General features: G+C 40.6%; 1 protein-coding gene across 2 annotated transcripts; it reads left to right on the forward strand.

The window, feature by feature from the left end:
• The first annotated feature begins 290 nt into the window (after positions 1-290).
• On the forward strand, positions 291-21,399 carry LOC131699703 (mitogen-activated protein kinase kinase kinase 5-like). Of its 2 annotated transcripts, XM_058997445.1 has the most exons (29): positions 291-780; positions 2,193-2,332; positions 3,250-3,273; positions 4,675-4,865; positions 5,605-5,773; positions 6,139-6,245; positions 6,320-6,490; positions 7,829-7,941; positions 8,517-8,676; positions 9,393-9,543; positions 10,179-10,286; positions 10,550-10,599; positions 11,192-11,287; positions 11,821-11,905; positions 12,026-12,159; positions 12,463-12,590; positions 12,867-13,003; positions 13,577-13,682; positions 13,998-14,155; positions 14,516-14,717; positions 15,192-15,360; positions 15,714-15,882; positions 16,204-16,389; positions 16,738-16,843; positions 17,304-17,526; positions 17,954-18,048; positions 18,940-19,052; positions 19,590-19,666; positions 19,882-21,399. In XM_058997445.1, the coding sequence occupies exons 1-29, from the start codon at positions 456-458 to the stop codon at positions 19,943-19,945; spliced, it is 3,957 nt and encodes a 1,318-aa protein (XP_058853428.1). In that variant the 5' UTR covers positions 291-455; the 3' UTR covers positions 19,946-21,399. The 2 variants fall into 2 exon arrangements, with proteins under 2 accessions (XP_058853428.1, XP_058853429.1); XM_058997446.1 differs by lacking the exon at positions 3,250-3,273.
• The last annotated feature ends 2,245 nt before the right edge of the window (positions 21,400-23,644 follow it).

A 23,644-nucleotide genomic window follows, 5' to 3' on the forward strand; every position in this document is an offset into this window, starting at 1 on the left:
CCCTTGAGCAAGGTACTTTACCTAGATTGCTCCAGCAAAAACCCAACTGTATAAATGGGTAATTGTATGTAAAAAATAATGTGATATCTTGTAACAATTGTAAGTAGCCCTGGATAAGGGCATCTGCTAAAAAATAAATAATCATTTATTTACCAATCCATGCATTTTAATATACATACATAAACAGTTTTTATTTAGTTCCCCTAAATCATCCTGTACTGTGGTTAGTGTTTTAATTTTGCACACTTATTTTATCCGAACGACACAAGAGGTCGCATTGGTACTAACATTTTGTTATGGAAAGTTTTTGAGGGGCGTGTCTGCTGACTCCCTGAGACAGCAAACAGAAAGTGAACTTCCTAGAAGTGCCTGCCGACTAACATGTGGAATTACGGAAGCATGGACGGTCTGCAGACGTAATGGGTTCACCTGAGCAATAAAAAGTAAAAGGCGAAATGGATGAACACTACGACAGGCCGCTGCAAAACGAGCCCAAGGCGGACACAAACGGTGCTTCAGCTGGGAGTTTTTGGCAGGACCCTTTGGCTATTGCATTAAGCAATACACCTAAAGATATAATTTCTCCCAGGAGCCGAACTAGAGCAGTAACTGTGGTATACATTTTAATAGACGAAGCTGATTTTCCACAGTCGGAGGAGAATCTTTCACTAAGATGCCTGGAAGAGGCTTGTGCCGATGCCCACGCCAAAATGAACACCATTCCATTTGGGAGTCTTGCGCTTGGAACGACGGATATTTTAGACATCTTCTACAACGCAGGCAAGTAGTGGCTTGACTTGTTTACATCTAGGCGTTGTTTAAAGGTATTTACAGCGCGATGTCCAAACCTGAGCAAGGGCTTCAGGTAGCCTGAAGATACTGTAAGGAATGCAAGTGCGTAATGACTGAAAGTTGTATTTGTTTTAAATGTTAATGTTTTAAATCTAAACATTAAACTTGTAAATACATTCTTTAAAAAAACAATAGGTTGTTCTTGGCAATTAAGTCTCCAAAGATGTCAGTTTCCATTTGATCTGAATGCACTGATTTTGGCACAAAATCAAAGACGTACATGGCTGGGAAAGAGGTTACTTGAACGTGTCTCGGCAGTATAAATAATTGCGCATTGTGTAACCATTATGGTATTGCAGTATGTTTCTGGTATTGTTACTTAGCTGGTAAAACACAATTAAAATACCGAAAATGGAGGCTATTAGTATTATGGGTGTTATAAAGTCAGTATTCCAATCTGTAATGGGTAATGGGTTGGGGGTTGGGGGTTGGGGGTTGGGGGGAGGGGAACACCAAAGAAGAAATAAACCTGACAGGTTTAGGCAGCAACAGATGGGCAAAAATAAATTCTAGGATTTTCCAGACAGAAGTCACAAAAGTGTCTAGATGGAGGATTGTAAGGGAGATCAGCTGAATGCAGAATTTGCTCCTGTTGATGAATAATAGTAAAGCCACTTTCAGTAGTTCCTCTCCCACTTTATGACCATCTGCAGTGCCCAGACCTATCAAGACACTGTTTAATTACCAGCATGGAGTTAACGGCCAAACCCTGTTAAAACCTTGAATGTGTAACAGGGCGGAGGCCAATGCAGAAGAGGATTGGATTTGTGATTTTTAACCCCATCTCGTCTCACCGATAGGGACATTACAGGCAATATATCACAGAGCACTCCCTGTTACACATGCAACAGGTTTACATATTTGATTAAGCTTAACACAATAAGAAGACAAAAGAAAATACAGTCTTTTACAAATTCTTTGACAAATGAATGTAAAACATACAGTATTTAAGTTCAAAGACTGACTTCAGTGCTAAGACCACCCACATTTTAAGGCCATATAGTTATTCCCAGGGCTGGTCTTAATAGCAAGCTTTCACTGTGTTTTGCTTTTTCAGTCCACAGCAGCAGTTCAAAGTCACATAATAATAACTGTATTATGTTCAATGTATATAATTTAATATCAATATAGGGGGACACATACAGAATTGATTTAGGATCCGATTATGTGACGTAATACGCTTTAAAAAAAAAGGTGGTTTTAAAATATAACTGAATTGGAAAGCTATTGTTCAATGTGAACGGCAGCTAGGGAATGTGGAAAGGCTGATGGAACTTGATTGGGAGGTTTAATAAAAGGATTTTGAAGCTGTTTTGCGGATTGATGTGTTTTTCTTGCAGACGTTGCTGTGGTGGAGATGAGCGATACGTTCTGCCAGCCCTCCCTCTTCTACCATCTGGGAGTGCGGGAGAGTTTCAGCATGACCAACAACTTCATCATGTACTGTGTGAAGAAGCAGAACGACCTGCAGGCACTCAAGGTGAGGGCTGGCTTCTGCAAGGGGAAGCTGCTCACTCCATGAGCTTGTAGGCATTGCAAAACGTGCCAGTACGCTGCACTGATGAAGCGTCACACATCTCTGTATTAAAGGTGAAATCGAAAGACAGTTCTAAGAGTCACCTTATATAGTTTACCTTGTTTAATAAAGACCACTTTTAAATGGTGCCTTGGTAGTCTTTATAAACAGGTTTGACAATAGACACTGTGTTCCAGTGGCACGCCTTAGAGTTCAGGTGTGGCCCTCCTGAGGCTAGCTTCACAAACCACTGCTACTGTAGCACTTTACAGGCTGCTAGCTGGAAAGCGGTCTTATTTCTTACCTGTTTTTTCGATAGAACAATAGTTTAGTAGAACTCCACTCAACAAGTCTACATGATTAAAGATTGAATGTGTTATTTTCTTCTTTTTTTTGTTATGGGAGTGAATTGCATTTGGCTGACTGCTACCTAGAAGTGCTTTGTTAAACTCGCCCCTGGTGCTTCCAGTGGAGGTTTGACACGCGATTGCATTCACTCAGTAAAGCCTGTGCAGCCCTCATACATAGCTGCAGGGTTTTTTTTTTTTTTTTGCCTTAGTTTCTGCTGTACCACAGGTCTCTCTTCATCATTTAATGATCTAAACAGTGACAGAACCTTTTTGTACCATATTTTTCTCGTACTCCGGGATGCAAATATGGGGAACAGTACAGAGTTAATGAGTCTGTATGAAAACGCTGATGACTAATGAACCTAATGTTTGGACAGCCTAATGTTAGCTGTCTGGTAAAGGCAGGCCAAGAGTCATGTTTATACACTATTGTCAATGTATCCCAGCAGACTCCTTCCAATGTGTAGACTAGTGTGTGGGAAACCCTCTCTGTTCACGATGTAACATGTTTTATTGCTGCTTTTTACACAGAAAGACATCTTCCCGAGGAATGTGGTATGTTTAACAATCATTTCAATTTTAAGCACAAGTATTCTACGTACATGTATCGCCCCCTTTCACCCCTTTCACTCACCTGCTTTTTAATAAATGCATGTGTACATGTGGGCGGTTTAGAGACAGAAAGGGCTTTGTTGTCTTTTCCTTTGTATCTCAGCATAACTCTTTGGAGTGACCATTTGAACACAATGCCCTTCAATGTCTAACCCAGTTCTTAAACAGCAGTATTTATTGAGGTGTCAGCTGTAGCCAGATACTGTGCAGCAAGTGTTAGCAGCAGCTATTTTTACGTCAGGGCTGAGGTTTTGCCTCTGAGTGAAAGCAAAGTGCTTTAAAATATAACAAGCTGTTGTTAGTGGCAGCCACAAGCTGTTTTCAGATCTTTGTATGCACAGGGAAGAGAATACAAATATACTTTTTTTTTTTTTTTTAATAAAATAACCAAAAGAATATTCAGAACTCGTGAAAATAAAACACAACCTGACGGTTTCACTAGCCCCAGTCTATGTAACCTGGTTAGTGCTTTATTAGGCTAATGACCTGGTCAGCACTCCATTAAAGAGACTGCATCAAGTATTACCACGTGGTTAGCCCTATGTTGCATTGCATCTAGCTCTCCTGGACATTATACAGGTCCAAATAGCAGATTTTTGATCTGCAAAATGTTATAATATAGTAAGTTCCTATTTCAATTCATGTTTTGTCTAATATACCGGACACTGCATTAAGAGAAAATGATCTCCAGATGGTTTTTGACTTATTTGAATGGTTGTTGCTGTTTTGGACTCACAAAGGGTTAAACTCGCAGACTTTCAATCCAAAAGCAACCTTTGATCTGAACTGTCTTGCATTAATGATCTCTGTAAAGCTGGCACCAAGCTACCCACAGTGCAGTCCTGTGACATTACAATACACTGGGATAGCAGGGACTGGCGAGCCTGCAAACAGAGTGCTTACATTTTATTTACAGTGGCTCTCACAGCAAGCAGAATATGCATTCCTGTGCTGCCAGCGATATGCGAATAAAGGCATACCATGTTGTGTCAGCTGCTGGCAACAGTATCTGCCCTGGAGTGTTTGATATGAGCTGGAATGACACACTGCTCTGTATGGCTGTAGTTTGTTCCTGCTTCTATCTATGGGATAATGTTTAACTAACAAAAACTGTGCCCGTCCCAGTCTCTTACCTGTAACTTCTGATCGCTACAGTAGGTGGGCACTGTAGTGTTACATATTGCAGGGTTGTGGAGTCAAGCATAGTGAATCTCCATTTGTCCCTCTGCTGTCGTCTTGCCTGTTGTGTAAAGTGATCATGAGTCAGATCTTGCGGGGGTGAATCCATTGCAAGGCTTTCTCGTGCGGATGGGGGTTTGATGCGCCTGTGGGTTTGGTTTGCAGGAGCAGTGTGGGAGCTACACCTTCATTCCCTACACGGTGTCGCCCCAGGGGAAGGTGTTTGCCTGTGAGGCGGGGGTGCAGATGAAGGGCCTATCGGATCTGTTTCAAGCCAACTATAACATCGAGCCCCTACTGACGTCCCTCGTCGACCGCCTTGTCAAACTCCTGGATGATACACAGATCCACTCCTGGTGAGCAACCCTATCCCACCAATCTGCATAGCTCTGACTTGCAAATAGGGGTCTGCTTTTATGTGTGTGAGAGATTGGGGTGGAGGGGTGGGGTCTTTTGTCTGGTCCTTTTGATGCGATTACATATTTAAAAAATATTTGCTCCTTGATGAGAAAAATGTACCCCCTAAGGAAATAATAAGTGTGTTTTTGGCAATATTTTGTCCTACACTGTAATTTCCACTATTGCAGTCAAATTTCCCACTCCAAAGTAAGTTTAGTGCTATTTTGCCACTGTGGAAATTCATGCCCAGTAATTTTACAATAGAGCCACTGTGTACACTTTGTTGCACTGTGCTACTGTATTATAATGGTAATGGTCCATATTAGTGCATTATGTTACAAACACTTCAAAATGTAATTGCAAAACATACCAACATATTGGTTTGCTATTTATTTGTGTTTGTTTTCTAGACTTTATTTTCAACTCATAAATTCACTTCCTTTGTTACAGTTATTAGGACCCCACCTGACCCCACAATTTCAAATCTCAATGGGAACCAAAAACACAAATGTATGTCTCAGGTGGGGTCCTAGTACCTGTAACACAGGTAAGTCAGCTTCTACATAGGCAGAAGTGTGCTTGTTTGAGGTAAGAAAGTGTTTGAAAGCTTTGGTTATTGTAGAATAAACAGACCACAGTGGAGCACATGTCTATATTGCCAAAGACATGGGTTCATTATCCAGTGGTTATTTGCAGTGAATATTTCCGGGAGACAATCCGACGCGATATCCGCACTGCGAGGGAGAGGTACAGCGGGACGGATCTGAGCAGAGAACTGGTCAAAATTCAGCAGAGGCTGGATACAGTGGAGCTGCTGAGTCCTGATATAGTGATGAACCTGCTGCTGTCATACAGGGATGTACAGGTAAAACCAAATATTTATCTGTCTATCTATCTACCAGACATTATATCTACATAGCACACAGTGCCACTGCTGGACAAATGTTGTGATTGTATATCTTATGTCCACCCCCAAAAACGTAATAGCAGCTTAACCCTTATAATTGTTGTCCATAGTAAAAGCATTGCAAAGTGTAACAAAGCAAACTGAAAACACAGTAAAGCATCAGTAAGCATTGTAAAGCTCATGGGGGTGCATGACAGACCATGGTAAACTATGGTAGATTGCATAGTGGCTAAATTACTTTGGTAAACCTTTATAAGGGTTTCCGCAGCAGCTGTACCTGAAAGCATTATCAGTGATTATCTGTTTCACTCTCTTTTTACTAGGATTATGATGCTGTTATCAGACTTATTAAGACTTTAAATGACCTTCCAACATGTGACGTGACTGAGCAGGACAATGTAAAGTTCCAGTATGCCTTTGCACTGAACAGGTGAGTTTCCCTGTGTTAATTCTAGGTGTCTGTGGTTACCTGGCAGTTTTGATACCTTTTTATTGGCTCCGCAGGAGGAACCAGCCTGGCGATCGTCAGAAAGCCCTCCAGGTCATCCTGCCCGTGGTGGAGAAGGCCGAGCGCGTCGCCTCAGACCTGTACTGCCTGTGTGGCCGGATTTACAAAGACATGTTCCTCAGTTCAGGGTTCACAGACCATGACAGCAGAGACAAGGCTTGCTACTGGTAAGAAACGTCCATCAGTCTATGAAATTTTCTGACAGACCGATTAGGATCTGCTTAATAGGTTCTCATTCACACTAGGAAGGAAAACTGGCATCGTGGTCATTTTGAGTTTAGTTTTACAAAATGTATTCTGAGAGTTGCTGCTTGTCCACTGAACCGAAAGGGATCTGTTGACTGGACAGGCAAGACTGTCTTTGTTGTTTGTTCCTCAGGGATAAAATATGATGTTGTATTAATTAGTCAAACACAGATCAATTGTGAAAGCAACGGAAATTATACACAAAGTGATTACCTGCGTATGACTTTCTTCCTTGCTTACATTTGAAATCAATAAAATACATAATATTTAACAGTTTGACTGAGAAGGAAATGCCAGTCTGCTAGTGTACCATGTTGAACACACCAGGGATTGAATGGGAATCTAGCCAGAGTGCATTGTGTAGATGTTGGATAAGAAAAAGTTTCAGAATGATTTTTCCATTCCCTAATAGGGTCCCATGTGCTCAGTTTTTAAAGAATCGCTAGTCAAGGTGAACATGTATTTCCGTATAAACATTGATATCTGGTACCAGACCTGGGATCAATTATATTAATTACAACTACAATTACGGCCTAATTGTTTGCTAAAATTGCAATTACAATGCTATTTTGTATCATTACAATTAGTTACAATTATGTTGCAATGTAACATAAACAAATGCACACCATAACACGCATACTTAAGTTATTCTCAATAACCAAGCAATAATCAAAGGTACAAATACATACTATATAACTTTTTATATTTTTTCAAACAAATGAGTCACTAAAAGTGTTTGAAAATGCAAGTGTAAGGATCGAAGGACAAGTCAATGCGTAACTGAAGTGTAATATATCAATTGTGTTGTATAAATGCAATTACACCGGTGTGTCAAGGTTCAAGTACAAATTACAATTACATTGTAATTGCAATTAATTATGAATTGCCCAATGGAAAGTGTAATTGACCCCGTCTTATACTGTCAGTAGTGTGTTACTGTTTTACTTCCCAGGTCAATTGACTGAGGGATTGTCTTTGTTGTCAAAAGATGTCAGTAATTGGGGAGATTAGCTCAAGTTCACTCTCCAGGTGAATTGGCCTCATAACTGCATTCAAACAAAGCTATGTACATTTTTTTCTACATGATAAACCTACACATTGAATGGAATTATACGTCAGTAAAGATTTCTGGAATTATTTTATCAGCTCCTGTATTTCCTCTTCAAAGTCCACCTGCTGCACTGTAATTATCACGTCACCAGCGACTGGGATTGGCTGAATCACACAGTTTCCAGCTTGACATTTTTTTTTCTTTCTAGGTACGGTAAAGCTTTTGAAGGCGAGCCAACACTGCACTCGGGAATCAACAACCTAGTTCTCTTAATGGCAGCTGGCCACCAATTTGAAACATCAATTGAACTGAGGAAAATAGGTATTTTATCTGATGCGTGTAGATAACTTCCAGGCTGTTTGACTAACAGGTTGCTAATCCAAATGCTAACACTTAGTTTGTGCTGAACATATTTTCCACCAGAGTGGGATGTGTGTAAATAGTGCTTATTGGCTTGTCTGTATGTATTAAATACACTCTCTTCTAGCATGTATTTGCACAGTATTGAGACTTACGCAATGTTTTATTACTCAAAATGCACATTTGCCTTTGGCTTCAAAATAGGGCCAGTAATCTTCAAGGTAAAACTTTTCCAAACTAAGTCAAATGGCCTTTCTGATTGAGTGGTATGGAGTTATGGATGGACCCCTAATGTTTACCAATTGTGTCTTTCTGTTTTAGTTACCGTTCTTTGTTTTATTAATTTCAATTACCAATCATAAAATTATCAATTTTAGGTATGAAATACACAACATAAAACATGCTAGAAGCCGAACCGTTTTCAACAATGGAACTATGTCCAAGATGTGTTAACCGACACATTTCAAATGATCATGTTTTTTTAATGGAACATGTGCAGTGCGGATGGTAACAGCTCTTTTCTGGTTTTGCCACAGGTGCGAAGCTGAGCAGCCTGCTCGGCCGAAAGGGAAGCCTGGAGAAGATGAATTATTACTGGGATGTGGGCTTTTACTTTGGAGCCAGTATCCTGGCCAACGACCACAGCAAAGTCATACAGGCCTCTGAGAAACTGTACAAGTTAAAGGCGCCCATATGGTAAGCTTATTGCCTACTCTCATCTGAACTTCAAAACCTTGGAAGAGTAGTGACAGCGTAAGGCTTTAAAGTGATTGTAGCTAAGAGAATAATTACATAAATCACTTGTGTTTCCTAAGTCATTTCAACCTCAGTTTTTTTCGTTTCAGCGTTTCAATTCAGTTTCAGTTTTTTTATTTAGTTGGTAAGATTATTATTTTGTTTTCATTTTAAATAATTATTTAGTTTCAGTTAACTAAATTCAGAAAGATATATTTCAGTTTAAGAATTTTTGTTTTTTTAAGTTTCAGTAACTTTTCATTTTAAGACTTTTTTAGGTGCACGCTGAGATGCTGCATACAAAAAAAAGTATGAATCACTTAATTCCAGTTCTCTATTTTGACAGTTCAAACACATTCATCCATGTGCTTTGGACAGGGATTCAATGCAGCTTGGCTGTGCTATTTATACAGCATTTTCATGAAACGACATTAACACAAATAGCATGTGTTTCTTGCAAAACTGCATGTGAGACATATAACAAATGGAAGTCACAGGACGCACCAGGTATCACTTCTGGAATTAAGTTGTTAGCTAGATAGTAACTACACCTGGAAATGTTTCTACCTCTCATTAGTGACAACAGCTTTCTTGCCCGTCTCTTGTAAAGTCTACATCCGTAGCTCCAGTCCATCTGCTACGACACAAGGGTGACATCATTGACAATGTTTCTTTAGGTTCCTGGGATCATGCATGGAGACGTTTCTGCTCTATAAGAAGTTTGCAAAACACCCTGAAGAGAAATCGGCGAAGCAAGAACTGTTTGGTTTCTGGATGGAGCTGTTACTGCAAGCTTGCAAACCCACAGTGTCCACAATGAGATGTCCAGTAAGGAGCTGTTCATACTGTTGTATTAATGACCCGTGTCTCTAACAGTACATTCATCTTGAGTATTGCAGTCTGTGGTTTAGTAGCTGTGAACCAGGGGCCAGCCATGGTCAGTGTTACCACATGGGTAACGTGACAGTTCCATGAGAACATAGGCAATGTCTGAAGGGATCTCTTTTGCTCTTTAATGGAGGAACTAGCTGGTTAGGGGCAGGGAGTTGTATTTACATTAGTTACTGGGTGCAGTAAAACCAGATGGCCATATTACTGCTATTTGCTTTTGTAATAAAAAAAAAAAAAAACATTAAAAAAAGTATTTGTACATAGATACAACTTTTATGACCATGTTCTATGTTCTAATATGGTGTCATAAAGTTAGTATACAGAAGTTTTACATGGTCCCTATAAGTTGTAGTGCAGGGTGAGCAATCTAGTTTTGCGTCCTTGCTGTGAGAAGTTGCTTCCCTTTGCTTGGTATTGTTGCATTGTAGGGATGGGAGATAGTCAAGCTGCTACTGGGTGTAAAGTAGCAATAGGCTAAGCGGATTGGAGGATGCAATTGGATATTCTAAATCGGAGTGAAAAACAGGGTTCAAGTGTGCACTTTAAAATTTGCTCATCAATGTGCTTCTTAGGTTCTTATTCTGGAGCCCACCAAAGTGTTTCAGTCCTCCTACCTGAGCGTCTGTGAAGAGGACCTGGACAAGGCTGTCCAACTGTGGCACATCTGCCCTGCTGAGGAGGTAACACACACACCGCCAATACTGTGTGCAACAAAACTACAAAACCCCTTATTTGAATAAAGACGAAGGCATTGTATTGCACTTGCTTTTACCACTGTCTGACATTTTTTAATTGAGATATCTTTATAGGTAGTGTTGCCATACATAATATCAAGATAATTAACATGTGCTAATCTTTTCCTTTTGCCTGATTTATTGCACATGAGCTGCTCAAACCTCGTATCATTTACATGTTACACAAATTCTGTTGTGTTTCTTTACAGAAGGGTATCCACAACTGGACTTTCCCCGCATCAGACATTCGAGGTGTGAGGTAATACATATTAACCTTAATTCACCTATGGTTTGCTCACAAATCAAACTGATTGTGATGTCACTGAGAAGAGAAGGCAGCTCACACTGTCAGGTGATGGTAGGAAATGAGTGTAACAGCTGCAGAGTGCCAGACATTAACCACAGGTAGAATACACTGTCATGCAAAACAACCAGGATAAATACGGAAATACACTAGACCCTTATGAGAATTGTTTTTATATCTTAAGTCAGCGTATCACCTGGACTGTAAATGTTAGCACAAACTGAATTGAAAAAGCTGTTATTTATTTAATTGGCTGCTGACGCTATCAGGATAACGCATTTTATTTTGTCTTTTAATACACTGATATATATATATATATATATGACAAAATAAAATGTGTTACCCCGATGGCTGTTGCCATGGGAACCATGGTCTGTTTATATGGAGAACTGTCTTTTCCGAAGAAGGAAATGAGTTTAGTGTCTGGTCCGAAGCCACAGGTTAAGACACTTTTAGTGGTAAGGAACATGACTTGCTTGTGAATTTCATGCCCTGGTTGCTTCAGTTGTGTGCACATACTGCGTTTGAACTTGCCCTTCTCTTCCAGTGTTTCGAAATTTGACGAGCGCTGCTGTTTCCTGTATGTGCTGCACAATTCTGAGGATTTCCAGCTGTTTTTCCCCAGTGAATCACACTGCAAGGGGTAGGTGGTGCGGAAATACGTCTGAGAAACGCTTGCCAAACTATCTGTGTGGGTGTGCAGGCCTGCTTAACTCTTTACTAGTCAGTGGGGTGAAATGTGTACTACAAACAAACTGAATTCATAAGCAACCAAGCTTCTAGCTGTCTGTTTAATTGCCATGAATTAAATTACAGAGAGAATGTGCTGGTTACCCCCAGCCACAGGGAGGGATAGCGTAGGCCTCTGTACGTCTGTAGCTATGTCACACTTTTTACATTCATCTTTAGTGTCATAAACTGGAGGAGCCTGCTGATTTGATAGTATTTTAAGCTAGTGTAAACACAATCATTTTGCTTAGAGGGGGTTATGAAATTGTAATGTGCAATGCCCTTGGGAGATTCCTTGTACTGTAAAGTGAGTTTCCTGTACTACACTCTAGAGCAGTTGAATCCAAAATGGGAATTACAGGGAAATAGCCCAATGTTTTGGACCCGGTATTATAAAATCCTCTATTCTCTTGGTATTTCCCATTATGCTGTTGTTTTTGTTCCTAGGTTCTGTGAGTTGGTGAACTCCTTAGCAGAGGAGAATGCAGTGAATGTGGTAGATGCTGCAGTGCGCTCTGAAGGGGTATTGGAAGTGAGTTGTCTTTGAAGAGTCCTAGAGCCACAATTCCAATGCAGGTCCATGAAGATAATCTCTTTATCTTGGAGAATTTTTGTATTTCAACATTCCGATTTAGAATTTTCTATTTTTCAGTATTCTTATGAGTATTCCGAGAGCAGATATAAGGTGGTCCTGGGGAAGGGGACCTATGGAGTTGTGTACGCAGGCAGAGATCTGAGCAACCAAGTGCGCATCGCTATCAAAGAGATCCCTGAGAAGGACAGCAGGTAGATCCCTGTGGGGTAGCCCTATGACTGTTTCACCTGCACAATAATAAGATACCAGCAGTAAAAGGGTCAATTAATCACCAAGAGCAGTGATTATCCAACAGTGTGTCACCTTCCTTATTTACTTCTTCAAACCCTTCACAATCAGTCTATTCTATGCTGGGTGTATTTTGACATCTGTAGGCTGTCGTAGGTTTTCAATAGCAGTACTGCTTTGTTTGTAGTGGAAAGGTATAATGATGATGACGGGTCTTCAAACCACATCTCCCCCCACCCCCCCACCCTTTTCTGCACTACCCGTAGGTTCTCTGAGGCTCTTCATGAAGAGATATCCTTGCACAAGCGTCTCAAGCACAGGAATATAGTCCAATACCTGGGCTCGGTCAGTGAGAATGGCTTCATCAAAATCTTTATGGAGGAAGTCCCGGGAGGTAGGACTTCATCATGGGTTGGGGGCTGTTTTGTTGTTTATTGCATTAGATCTCACTGCATGGTTACCGTTGATAAAATGATGCTTCCATCCCCTACTCAAGAGTGCATTTTAAAGATGTTTATGTTTGTGTAGCTCTTTAAATAAAACTGCTTGAACACAAGTAACACATAAAAAGGTCTTGACTTTTCATTAGAACGTTTCGAAGGTTTTGTAATCTGGTTGTGACATCCGTGATGCCAGTAAGGGATTTAGCAGGAAAGTGTTGTGTGTTTAGGCAGCCTCTCTTCGCTGTTGAGATCGAAATGGGGACCTCTGAAAGACAACGAGGCCACAGTTGTTTACTACACCAAACAGATCCTGGAGGGACTGAAGTACCTGCATGAGAACCAGATTGTTCACAGAGACATCAAGGTGAGTGTTGAGATTGACCTGCATTGTTAACCTCACAAATCTTTTCATACATTAACAGAACCCAGCTGACGTCAGCAAACCCTAGAGTCTTCACTCTCGCACTGGAACAGCGGCTTGGGTCACGCGTCCCTGTAGCCCAGTAAGAAAATCACAGCACCTTTTAAAAACATCTTCATACGGAACAGCTTTCTGGTTCATCGCAGAAACTTCCTGCAGCTGGCAATGCAAGCCAGACACCTGACCTTAACCAGATTATGATCTAACTCTGTGTCAACCCCCTTTATTTTATTGACCTCTCGCATTGTGCTTTGGTTGCTTGCCACAGTCAGTAATCTGTCTTGTTATTCAAACAGTACTGTGAGAACCCCTAGCAAGCCTTGCAGAGTTCGAGAAGATTCATTCGAGACTAAAAGTCTTCAGAATAGGTGTTTGGATTTGAAAACAACCCTCTATCGCCATCTGCTGTCGAAAGTCTGACAGTTCAAAGAGACCTTAATCAGCACACTGGGGATTGTGTGTTTATATCTTAGATGCTGAAGTATTTTTTATAACCTTGAATATGTTCATTTTCAGGGGGATAATGTGCTCATTAACACCTACAATGGGGTGTTGAAAATTTCAGATTTTGGGACCTCCAAGAGACTGGCTGGAATCAATCCGCGCACTGAGACTTTTACAGGTAGCTTCTTGTCTTACTGTAAATTCATATATTATGTATTTTAATTTTAACTTGGAGAGCTAAGCGTTTCAAAGTGCAAGAGCCTAAATCAAATCAAAAGTTCATGGCACTACTATAACTATACTTTGACAGTGTCATAATTATGATTTAATCCAGGCCGAGGTCTGTCTTTTTAAATTGATGTCAGAGCCACCCAGCTTTGTATGCATGAGGTTCAAACTCTACATGGCTATCTGAAAATGATTTAAATGTCAGGGATTTGAAAGCCTGTGTGGTTCAACACGTGTTTGTTTTGAACGTTGTGCCTGTGCTCAGGAACTCTGCAGTACATGGCACCAGAAATTATTGACAAGGGTCCGAGAGGTTACGGGAAGGCCGCTGATATCTGGTCTCTGGGCTGCACTATTATTGAGATGGCCACGGGGAAACCTCCCTTCCACGAGCTCGAGAGCCCACAGGCTGCCATGTTTAAGGTAACAGAGACAGCAGTGAGCCACGGGCGCTCAAGAGGCAGGGAAAGATCACTGACACAAACATATAGAACAGAGTGGTGTCTATCTGTATATGTATATGTATGTTTTTAACACCATGTTTTTTTTTCTTTTTCTTTTTTTAAATTGGAACCAGTATTTAAGGTTTAGGAACTGTGAATAATAATTAAAAACTTCAGCTAGCATTTGTCACCTTTATTAAAACCACCAGACACCAGATTTATTTTTAAACAGAAAAAAAGATTAAAAAAAAAAAAATGATAATATGTATAAACAAAAATATGTATTTTTTTAAATACCGATCATTGTTGTGACCGTGGGGCTGGCGCTGTCCTCCTCCAGGTGGGCATGTTCAAAATCCACCCCAGGGTCCCAGAGTGCATGTCCGAGGAGGCCAAGGCTTTCATTGTGAGGTGTTTTGAACCCGACCCCGACCAGAGAGCCACGGCCGCTGAGCTGCTGCAGGACCCCTTCCTGAGGAAGCCTGCCAGGAGGAAAACCAGGACCCCCAGCCAGCCCCCCCAGAGCGACACGGTCCTGCCAGGTAGACCCTCCATCCTTACACTATACAGGGTCTAACCCGCTGGATCGTTCCTCTTGGAACACTAAAAAATCCAGTTCAGCATTTTATTAAGTATATTGGGGAAGAAAGGCTTTCTGAAAGTTATCATATTTGCGGAGTAATGTAGGAATCCATCCTTTTTATATTTTTTATAAAAGGTAGGGAGAAGAAAATTGTTTGGGAATCTTTGGTGGTGGCACCCTATTTTATTTTATCCCGCACAATGACAATTGAACTGTACAGTTTTCATGTATAATCGAATGCTCCTCATTGTAGTTCCTTCACAAACTTTAAGTTATCCTATAAGATTGTTTCAGCTCCCCTTGGCCCCTTGTTCCATATAGGTTGGGGGGGGGGGGGGCTCTCTATTGAAATAACCACTGAGTTTATAAAAAACTTTTACAGCGCTAATTAAGGATTTGCATCAAGCAGCGATGTATTATTTGTGTCGTTCAGGTGACTATCACCGAAGCATGTCGGTCCCGCTGCGAGTTCAGGACACCAGCGGCTCTGTGAAGTGTGATCAGACCTCCTCTTTAGACACCAGGAAGCCCATACCGGTCCTACAGAGGAGTAATACCAACCCTGGTACCATTGAGAAGACCACAAAGCAAGGTCTCCTTGGGTGGGTGCAGCCTTCTCTGTTGACTGGGACCTTGGATTGAGAAGTCTAGCCCAGGGGGGGATATGAGTAACAGGAAGCAGGAAATAAACAGATAGCGAGGGAGTTAAATTAAGAAATTGATTTTCCACTTCCCCTGATTAAGTTTTGAAAATAACCATTTGCTTAAGTAAAAAATGGAATAGCAATATGATGTTAACTGTTGTTTAGGAGGAAAAGTACAATGTGGAATTAAAGCATTACTTTTTGAAACTATATGAAATAGCTCACACCTTATCGTTAGAGTAAAAATAAGGTTGCTAATGATAGGCAAGACACTGGTTTTGAAAGTCTTGGTTATCACTCCTGTAATTCAGAAGCGTGGTGGAGGAGTCTCTTTATGACTTGAGCAGACCTTCGTCTCCAGAGGAGAGCCCTGGCTTTTTCATGCTGAGGAAGGACAGCGAACGCCGGGCTACCCTGTACAAGATCCTCACTGACCACGAGAACACTGTGGTCAGCAACATACTGGAGACCCAGACTGAGGTAGGGAGCGCACATCCCAGCCACTGAAACTTGCAAGGAACCCATCAATACAGGGCTTTGGATATGGAAGCACCAGGGAGATGCAGCTTTTATATGTTACAGAATGCATACAAGGCATAACATATACCTTGAACAAAAGTGTGTGCTATAGATGGCAGGTGTTTTCTATTTTAATGTTATAGTGTAGTTGTAAAATATGATGAGTAAGAATTATTATTAGTGGTAGTAGTTGTTGTAGCAGTAGTAGTATATAAAGGCTATTACAGTTTTTCATGTTTAGATATATTTTAAAAATATATTTAACTGATATTTTTGACCCAGAATACAGAAGAGGCTGAATTCACGGCTGAACACATTGGTATGCTGGTGTCCTCTCTGAGGGAGCACATCCACACTCCAGACAGGAAGAACCTCACTAACAGTCTGGTCAAGCTCCGGGCGAAGCTCCATTCTGATGCAGTTCCGCTCAGCCACCTGCAGGAGGTGCTGTTCAGCTTCCAAGATGCTGTGAGTTTGAAAATACACTACAAAGTTCAGAGCTAGAACTTTTAAAAGCATGGCTTTCACTGGTGATCAGCTCAGGCAATGATTAAAATATCTTTTTGCAAACAAAAAATCAAATATCTACCTTGTTGCTATATCTTGAAAACCGCTTATCTAAATGTAATGTAACTTAGTTCAGTGTGTTCATTCATTAGCACTCATAATCTAGGTTAATTGCATTAAGCTTTGTTATTGATGTCCTTGCTCTGGGTTTGGTACAGTATTCACAGATGCTCCTAGTTTTAAGGTATTGCAGGGTAAGCTTGGATGTGTTCTTACTGTATAGCTGGGCTGTTTGTTCCTCACTTGCAGGTGAAGAAGATCCTGAGGCAGCAGAGAATCAGACCTCACTGGATGTTTGCTCTGGTTAACCTGCTCAGACAGGCGGTTCAGACAGCCATTACCATCCTCATCCCAGGTACTACGACCACCACTATTACTATCAGAGCTCCAAACTACTGCTACTACTATTACTATACAGCTGTGGACGAAGGTTTAGCATCACCTAGGCTTTTAGGATTGAGGCATTAAAAAATACAAATAAAAATAGATAAACATAATTGATATATTTTATTTAACATCATGTAATCAAAGAAACTACAAAATTATATTGCAAAAGTCTACCGGAAGCCCTAATAGTAGTACTTTAGTATTTCATGCTATATTTCAAAACGGCAAATTTTTTGTCAGTTTTTCATGAAATATATGGAAAACTACAAAGCGGTATGTAATTCAATATGTTAACGGGACATTATTCTGCAGGTTTCGTCCGACTTTATCAAGCAAAATGAGTTAATTCTATAGGGTAAAACTGTACTATTATTACTATCACTACTACTTGTTATGTTTATTATTATTATTATTCTTCCACGTTTCAGAGCTCAAGATGCAAGCACAGTCCTCGTTCGAGGCTGAATTCCAGGAGGTAACAGCTCAGGGCGAGTGTGTAGCAGAGGAGAGAGAGGGGTCGCCCCCTGTGAAGGACCAGGATGTTGAGACGTCTGGTGTGAGCACGCTCAGTTCATGTACGCTGAGTGAGTTCCTGCAGGACCCCTGCCCACTGATACTGCAGCTGAAAGAGCTCAGAGTGGAGACAGGCAGGTAGGCAGCGATCCATTCTAATGCTTCTCTGTGATACCCTCGTCAAGCACACCGTTTTCAGATAATGGCTTCATTGGTGTTGCATGATGTTGTTCTGCAGGTTTTAGTATGACAGCTCTGTTTTAATCAGCTGCCTTCACCCATACCTTCATAACATTTATAAGAACCTAAGGGGCTGGTTTTATCAACTTGTTCTCCGCTGGGTTGTATATCTTTTTTTTTTACAGCAATGGGGCATCTATCCAGGGCTATGAAATCCAGAGGGATTCCCCACTGCTGTAAAATGCCGTCATAAAGTAGTTTTACCTTTTATTAACTGCCAGATTGGCGGCATAACTGGAAAAATAAACAGGGATGGGATTGGATCCATTTGCGGCAGCGGCAGTATTTTTTTAAAGTGTCCCCTCTCAAGCTGTGTGTATTGCAGGCTGTTGACTCAGCTCGCTGAGAAGGAAAAGGAGTATCACGATCTGCTGCGGGACACTGTCAGGAAGAGAGAGGAGGACATTGAGCTTCTCACAGGTGAGACACTGCAGTGTGTGTGTGTGTGTGTGTGTGTGTGTGTGTGTGTGTGTTTAGCACCTCGAGTCTCGGCCACACTGCTGTTATCTCAGTTTTAACAATAAGGGGGTTATTTACAATAGGGCTGTTCAACGGACCAATGAATCATCATTTCGGGTGTCTGAGAACATATCAACAGCTGTGTTGTTCGATCAAAACATAGATATGTTCTTTTCTACAGACTGGTAACAATACGATGCATTGCCCAGGTCCAGGCAAGAGCTAAAGCATGTTGAGAACTGAAAACTGCTTTCCTAATTGAAAAGATTCACTTGTTCCATTGCACGTCACTGCTTTGGTCTCCATCAGCAGGTTTCACACAACAAACACTGTGCTTGCCAACCCCTGGAATGCTGGTATGAAGAGTGCTTGCAGGGACTCGTTTTAAGTTGGATTTGGTCAGACACGGTTTTGAATATGTTGCAATGGGTCTGCAAACAGTGTATGTTCTGCAAAATGAACCAGACTCAGTCAGGTACCAAGTATTAAGAGAAATGTTTGGAGAGCTAACTTTGCACCAGCAATTAAAAAGGGTTACATGATAATGCTGCTTACTTTAAAGCATTCTTGAAATGTGTACTCTCTTGATAATATTAAGCCTTTCATTTACTCTCTGAAGGTACAACACTGTAAGGCGACAAATCATACAACAATTGCTATTATGGTGCTATTAACTGCTTCAGGCTTAATACTCTTCCTGACGTGAAGCCACATGTGATGAATGGACTCTGTAAGGTCATTATCTAATATTAGCAATGACTGTGTTTGAGGATGTTATTGCTGCTGTTGAGAATGCTGTTGAGCTGGTCAGAGATGCAGCTCTCCTGTATCAAAGCTGTCTGTTTCTCTCAGATATCCCCTCTGTCTCCCCGTGCCACTGGAAGACAACCCAAGGAGACTCGGAGAGCTCCACTCTGACACAGTGGCTGCAGCGCACAGGGGCTGATGGGGACACGATCAACAGAGTAAGAGGGTTCATGAAATATACAGTGCAGTTGTGTTGCCTTTTCCCAATTCAGGTCCATCTCTTTGCTTTGTAACTGCCGAGACACTAGCATAGGGCCCTATTCACAGAACTCTGACTGTTTCGAAACATTCTCTTAGGTTTAGCAGTGCTTTGAAAAAAATCTAACCTTCTCTAAAACAGTTGATAAAATGTTGCTTGCATTTTAAGCACACCTTATTAGCTTTAGTGCAGTTTTCATTGCTCCCCTACGTTCCTCCCCTGTTTATGGAGATCCCTTTTCTCAAGTCTGCCGTTGCAATGTACAGAACATCGACCCCATGCTGTGTGTAAGCGCCCCCTTCGGTTCTGTGCTGTAGAAATCTTTTGTATGTCTGGCATTTCAGATTTCCTGTGACCATAACATGCATGCTTCTAGCGGAAACGTTTGTCATTGAATTTATTAAGTTTCTTTTGGTATTTCTAAATGTCAGTATCATTTTATGATTTATGATTTATTTTTATAGTGTACAGTTATTTTTCTTTTCCTTTTTTTTAGTTACTTGCAGCTGACTTTTCTCTTCAGGATCTGCTTTCTATTGCTACTAGGGATGACCTGAAATATTGTGGGATAAGGTAAACCCTTAGCCAGGCACTGTGTACTGTATATATGCAATATAAATCATATGCGTTCTAAAACACATTCTTACATAGCCATGATATATTTGAACCAAATATATTTAGAAGATTGTTTAAAAACATATTATTTACTGAGATTTAATTTCGACATACCAAAGATACAGCGATAATTCTGCATATATATAAGTGATATAGCTTTTCTTTCCTTCCAGGGGCGGGATGCTGTGTCGACTATGGGCAGCAATAACGAGGCACAGAAATACCCCAATCAAATAGCCCTGGACTGCACAGCACTGGATTTGAAAACACTCTGCACATCTCCACTTACTAATGGAAGCAGTGCATCTAATGTAGCAGTAACTTGAAATCATGACATGGTTGATGAAACCTTGCATTGGACTTGCCTCAAATTGAGGATCTGCAAAACTACTAGCTGGTCCCAGGCTGGTCAGAGGGATAGACTAGAATGCAGTTAATTTAAACTGAACCTTTGGGAGACCTAATGTTTTTATTAATATATTTCATAGATATAGGGGTTTAATGATCCATTCCAGGTTTTAATATGAGCTGGATGAGCCACAGTGTAAAGGTAGCAAGCTCAGGTGTGTCTTCTTAAACTCTTAGTAAAACCCTGTATTTAATTGATAAGGTGCTAAATAGATCACTCCTGGAGGTAAGCATTAGCGGAGTACAATATGTAGCTTAAGAGCGGCCACATTAAGATCCAACTATGTTGAGAGAACATATTGATTAGTGTTAGATCAAGCTTTGGTGGTCTCGTGTGTTTGCTTGTGGACAGTGATCCACAGAAATGTTATTCTATATTATGTTGATGGCAGGTCAGAGGTGAAGTAGCCTAATGTTCCAGCTACTCATAGGATACACTGGACACAGTGTTCTATTTAACCTGTACCCTTATAAAAGGTTACCATGGTAAATTTGCACAGTATTTTTGCAGTTTTCTCATTCTTATCCTGTTATTATGGTATGCATTTACCATAGTTTACCATGATTTGGCAGGTTTTTTTTTTTTTTTGTATGCTTTACCATACCTGTCTGGACTTTGACATGCTTTCATTCATCTTTATTTCACTTTATAGTGATTTTGCTATGTGATTTTGCATGTATCTTTTATAAAGATACATGCAATAGACATTAAACATCTCGTTTTATTGTTTTGGTTTTTTTTTAATATTCAATTTAATCATCCAAGTTCTTCTCGTTCCCTGTACATCTTGCACTAAATTGAAATATTTCAACACTAAGATGTAGCAGACTGCTTTTTGAATTGACATCAAATGTATACAGTATTGGACTGAAAAATATGTTTTAGTTGCAATGTGCTGCTATAATGGAATCGGGTTTCATCTTTTGTCTTATCCTGTAATCAGTAAACCCTTTTACAAAAAACAGCATGGTATTTGAGTGTTTGACAGATACAGTTTTTACTTTGTGATTCCCACACTATTCCTACATTCAATGTGTGTGTGTGTGTGTGTGTGTGTGTGTGCGTTTCCATCACAGCTCCCAGTACAGGAGGCTGTGTGGTCTGGTGGTTAAAGAAAAGGGCTTTTAACCAGGAGGTCCCCGGTTCAAATTCCACCTCAGCCACTGACTCATTGTGTGACCCTGAGCAAGTCACTTAACCTCCTTGTGCTCCGTCTTTCAGGTGAGACGTAGTTGTAAGTGACTCTGCAGCTGATGCATAGTTCACACACCCTAGTCTCTGTAAGTCGCCTTGGGTAAAGGCGTCTGCTAAATAAACAAATAATAATAATAAAGTACAGGCTCCAATTCTCCCATGTGATTGTGAGTCATTGAGGCAGGTGACTTGGCTGAAAGCTCACAGCCAATCACAGCACAGAATCACAGAGAACACTTCTCTGAGTCAAGGTTAAATCTGAGCAGCTTCATTTGTTATTCAAATGACATGTCATGGGTTTTGGAATATATCAAAGCTTCATCTCCCTATTGCACTTTAATTCAAGATGGGCAAGGTTGCAAATCTGAAAGACTGTCCCAGAAGGAATTCGAGGCGTTACCCCTCCATAACAATTCAAACACACAGATCTGCCACTTTGAAGCAGGGCCACCCTGACCAGATATATATTTAGAAGAAAAGTTATATGCGATTCGAATGAAGAGTGCCTCAAAGGTTAAGTAGTGAAGTAGACCTGAAGCTGATTTCCAGGATCTTAAACGCTGAACCCCACTAACATTCTGCTTTCACTTCATATGTTTGCTCCAGTGGCTTTTGGGTTCTTTCCAAAAGTAACACAAAGCTGCCAAACACTGTAGAGGACATAAGAATCCTGACTTGTCAGATAACCTTATAGATCTGCGCGAAGCATACAAAGTTAAACAATACTACCAAACAGGGAACTATAATCATAGAGAAAGCTTAAAGAAAGTGCATGGCTGCCGCTGTAGTGGAATGGCAATCTGGGATTGTACCCTTTTACCCAACAGTAGTGTTTAGTACAAATCTAGGGGCAGATGTGTTAAATATGACTGACTATTTCGAACACAGCAATTGCACGATGGGATTTAAACCAGTAAGTGCACCCTGGTGTAACATGTGCCTGGCATATTTAACTACTCCATTCAACCTTTAAAGAGCCCATGGTAGCTATGTGAATGTTAGTTCGAGGGAATGACCTTATTTTTTATTATTAAGTGGCTTAACGGTTTACGTTGCGTGGTTAAGGTAAAGCTGGAGCATTTTTATTTGTCAAACTTAAATCTTTTTTTTATTTTTTTTTTAAACTCAAGTGCTGACGGAGATGCTTCTGTCCATGCTTCAGAAAAGCTCTACAACCTGACATAGAAATTGGTTTTGATGTGGTGGCAGTGTGAGCAGAAAAAGGAAGCTGCATTGTGGGAAGCCTTCTTGAATTCCTGCTTGCTTGCTTGCCTGCCTGCCTGCTCTGGAAGAAGTGATGCACTGCAGTGTTCCAGAGGGACATTCTGGACGTTCTTGCGAGTTGTTTGTAATTCTGTTGATATTGCCTTGGAAACCAGTGCTTTCGTCTTCCTGTTATCTGCATATCCAGGGGCTACGTACTCCCCTGTACAATTAGTCAGTGACACTGACTGGGAGTGTGTGTGTGTGTGTTTGGGGTTGTATTACTTTGTAAAATTGGATCCAAACACAACAAAGTTTTTTTTTTTTTAAACCTTTTAATATAATCAGCTCAGATCTTGCTATGGTTAGTTGCCAAAGTAGTTAGCTGTTAAACTAGAAGGAACCTTTTTATACTGGGGAGGGGGTCCAGCCACAATACCCCCACCTCGACCCCTGAGCATTCCAATAATCTCTGTCACTAAAGTGATGAAATGCCACTAACATGTGAAGAGCCATTGATAAGCATTGAGGAAAGGACTATTACAGTTCCATTTGTATTTGCATTCAAGTTGTTTACTGCCTGTAAAAATTGTCTTTGGACTGCATTTGGCTGAGATGGAGACGTTGAAAAATACATTTTGTCTTTTCTATAAATCTTTTTTTCATTTCATCAAAATATTGTCTGTTGTGTAGGGTATAATTCCTAGCAAAATGTATTCTGATATATTCTGATTGTAACATGTAATTGTGCAGGAATACATATTCTGCTGTTTCCAAAATCCTTGAGGCAGGAAGAAGGGCTGCAGTTTGAAAGGTTTCCAGCAGGTGGAGTTTAGAGACTTTAATCCAGCCTCTTTAGTAAGAAACAAAATGGCCTAGAAACAGTTCTAAACAGAATTCCTCATGACCTCACTGTTTCTCAAAAGAAAAACAACTTTACTGTGGTCTGTCATTGCGAGATGCATAGCAGCCTGGCATTGCTTGACCTTGTCTGCTTACACCAATTAGCTGTGAAATCAGTGGCTGGCTCCTTCAATTCTCTACAGATTTTCTGGGTCGTAGAAACTTTTTAAAGGTGTTATGTTTTTTAAAGACGTGGATGAGTTTTTGGTCAGATGAAGAAGCTCGTG

Source organism: Acipenser ruthenus, chromosome 23 (genome assembly GCF_902713425.1).
Source record: "Acipenser ruthenus chromosome 23, fAciRut3.2 maternal haplotype, whole genome shotgun sequence".
NCBI classification, from domain to species: Eukaryota; Metazoa; Chordata; class Actinopteri; order Acipenseriformes; family Acipenseridae; genus Acipenser; species Acipenser ruthenus.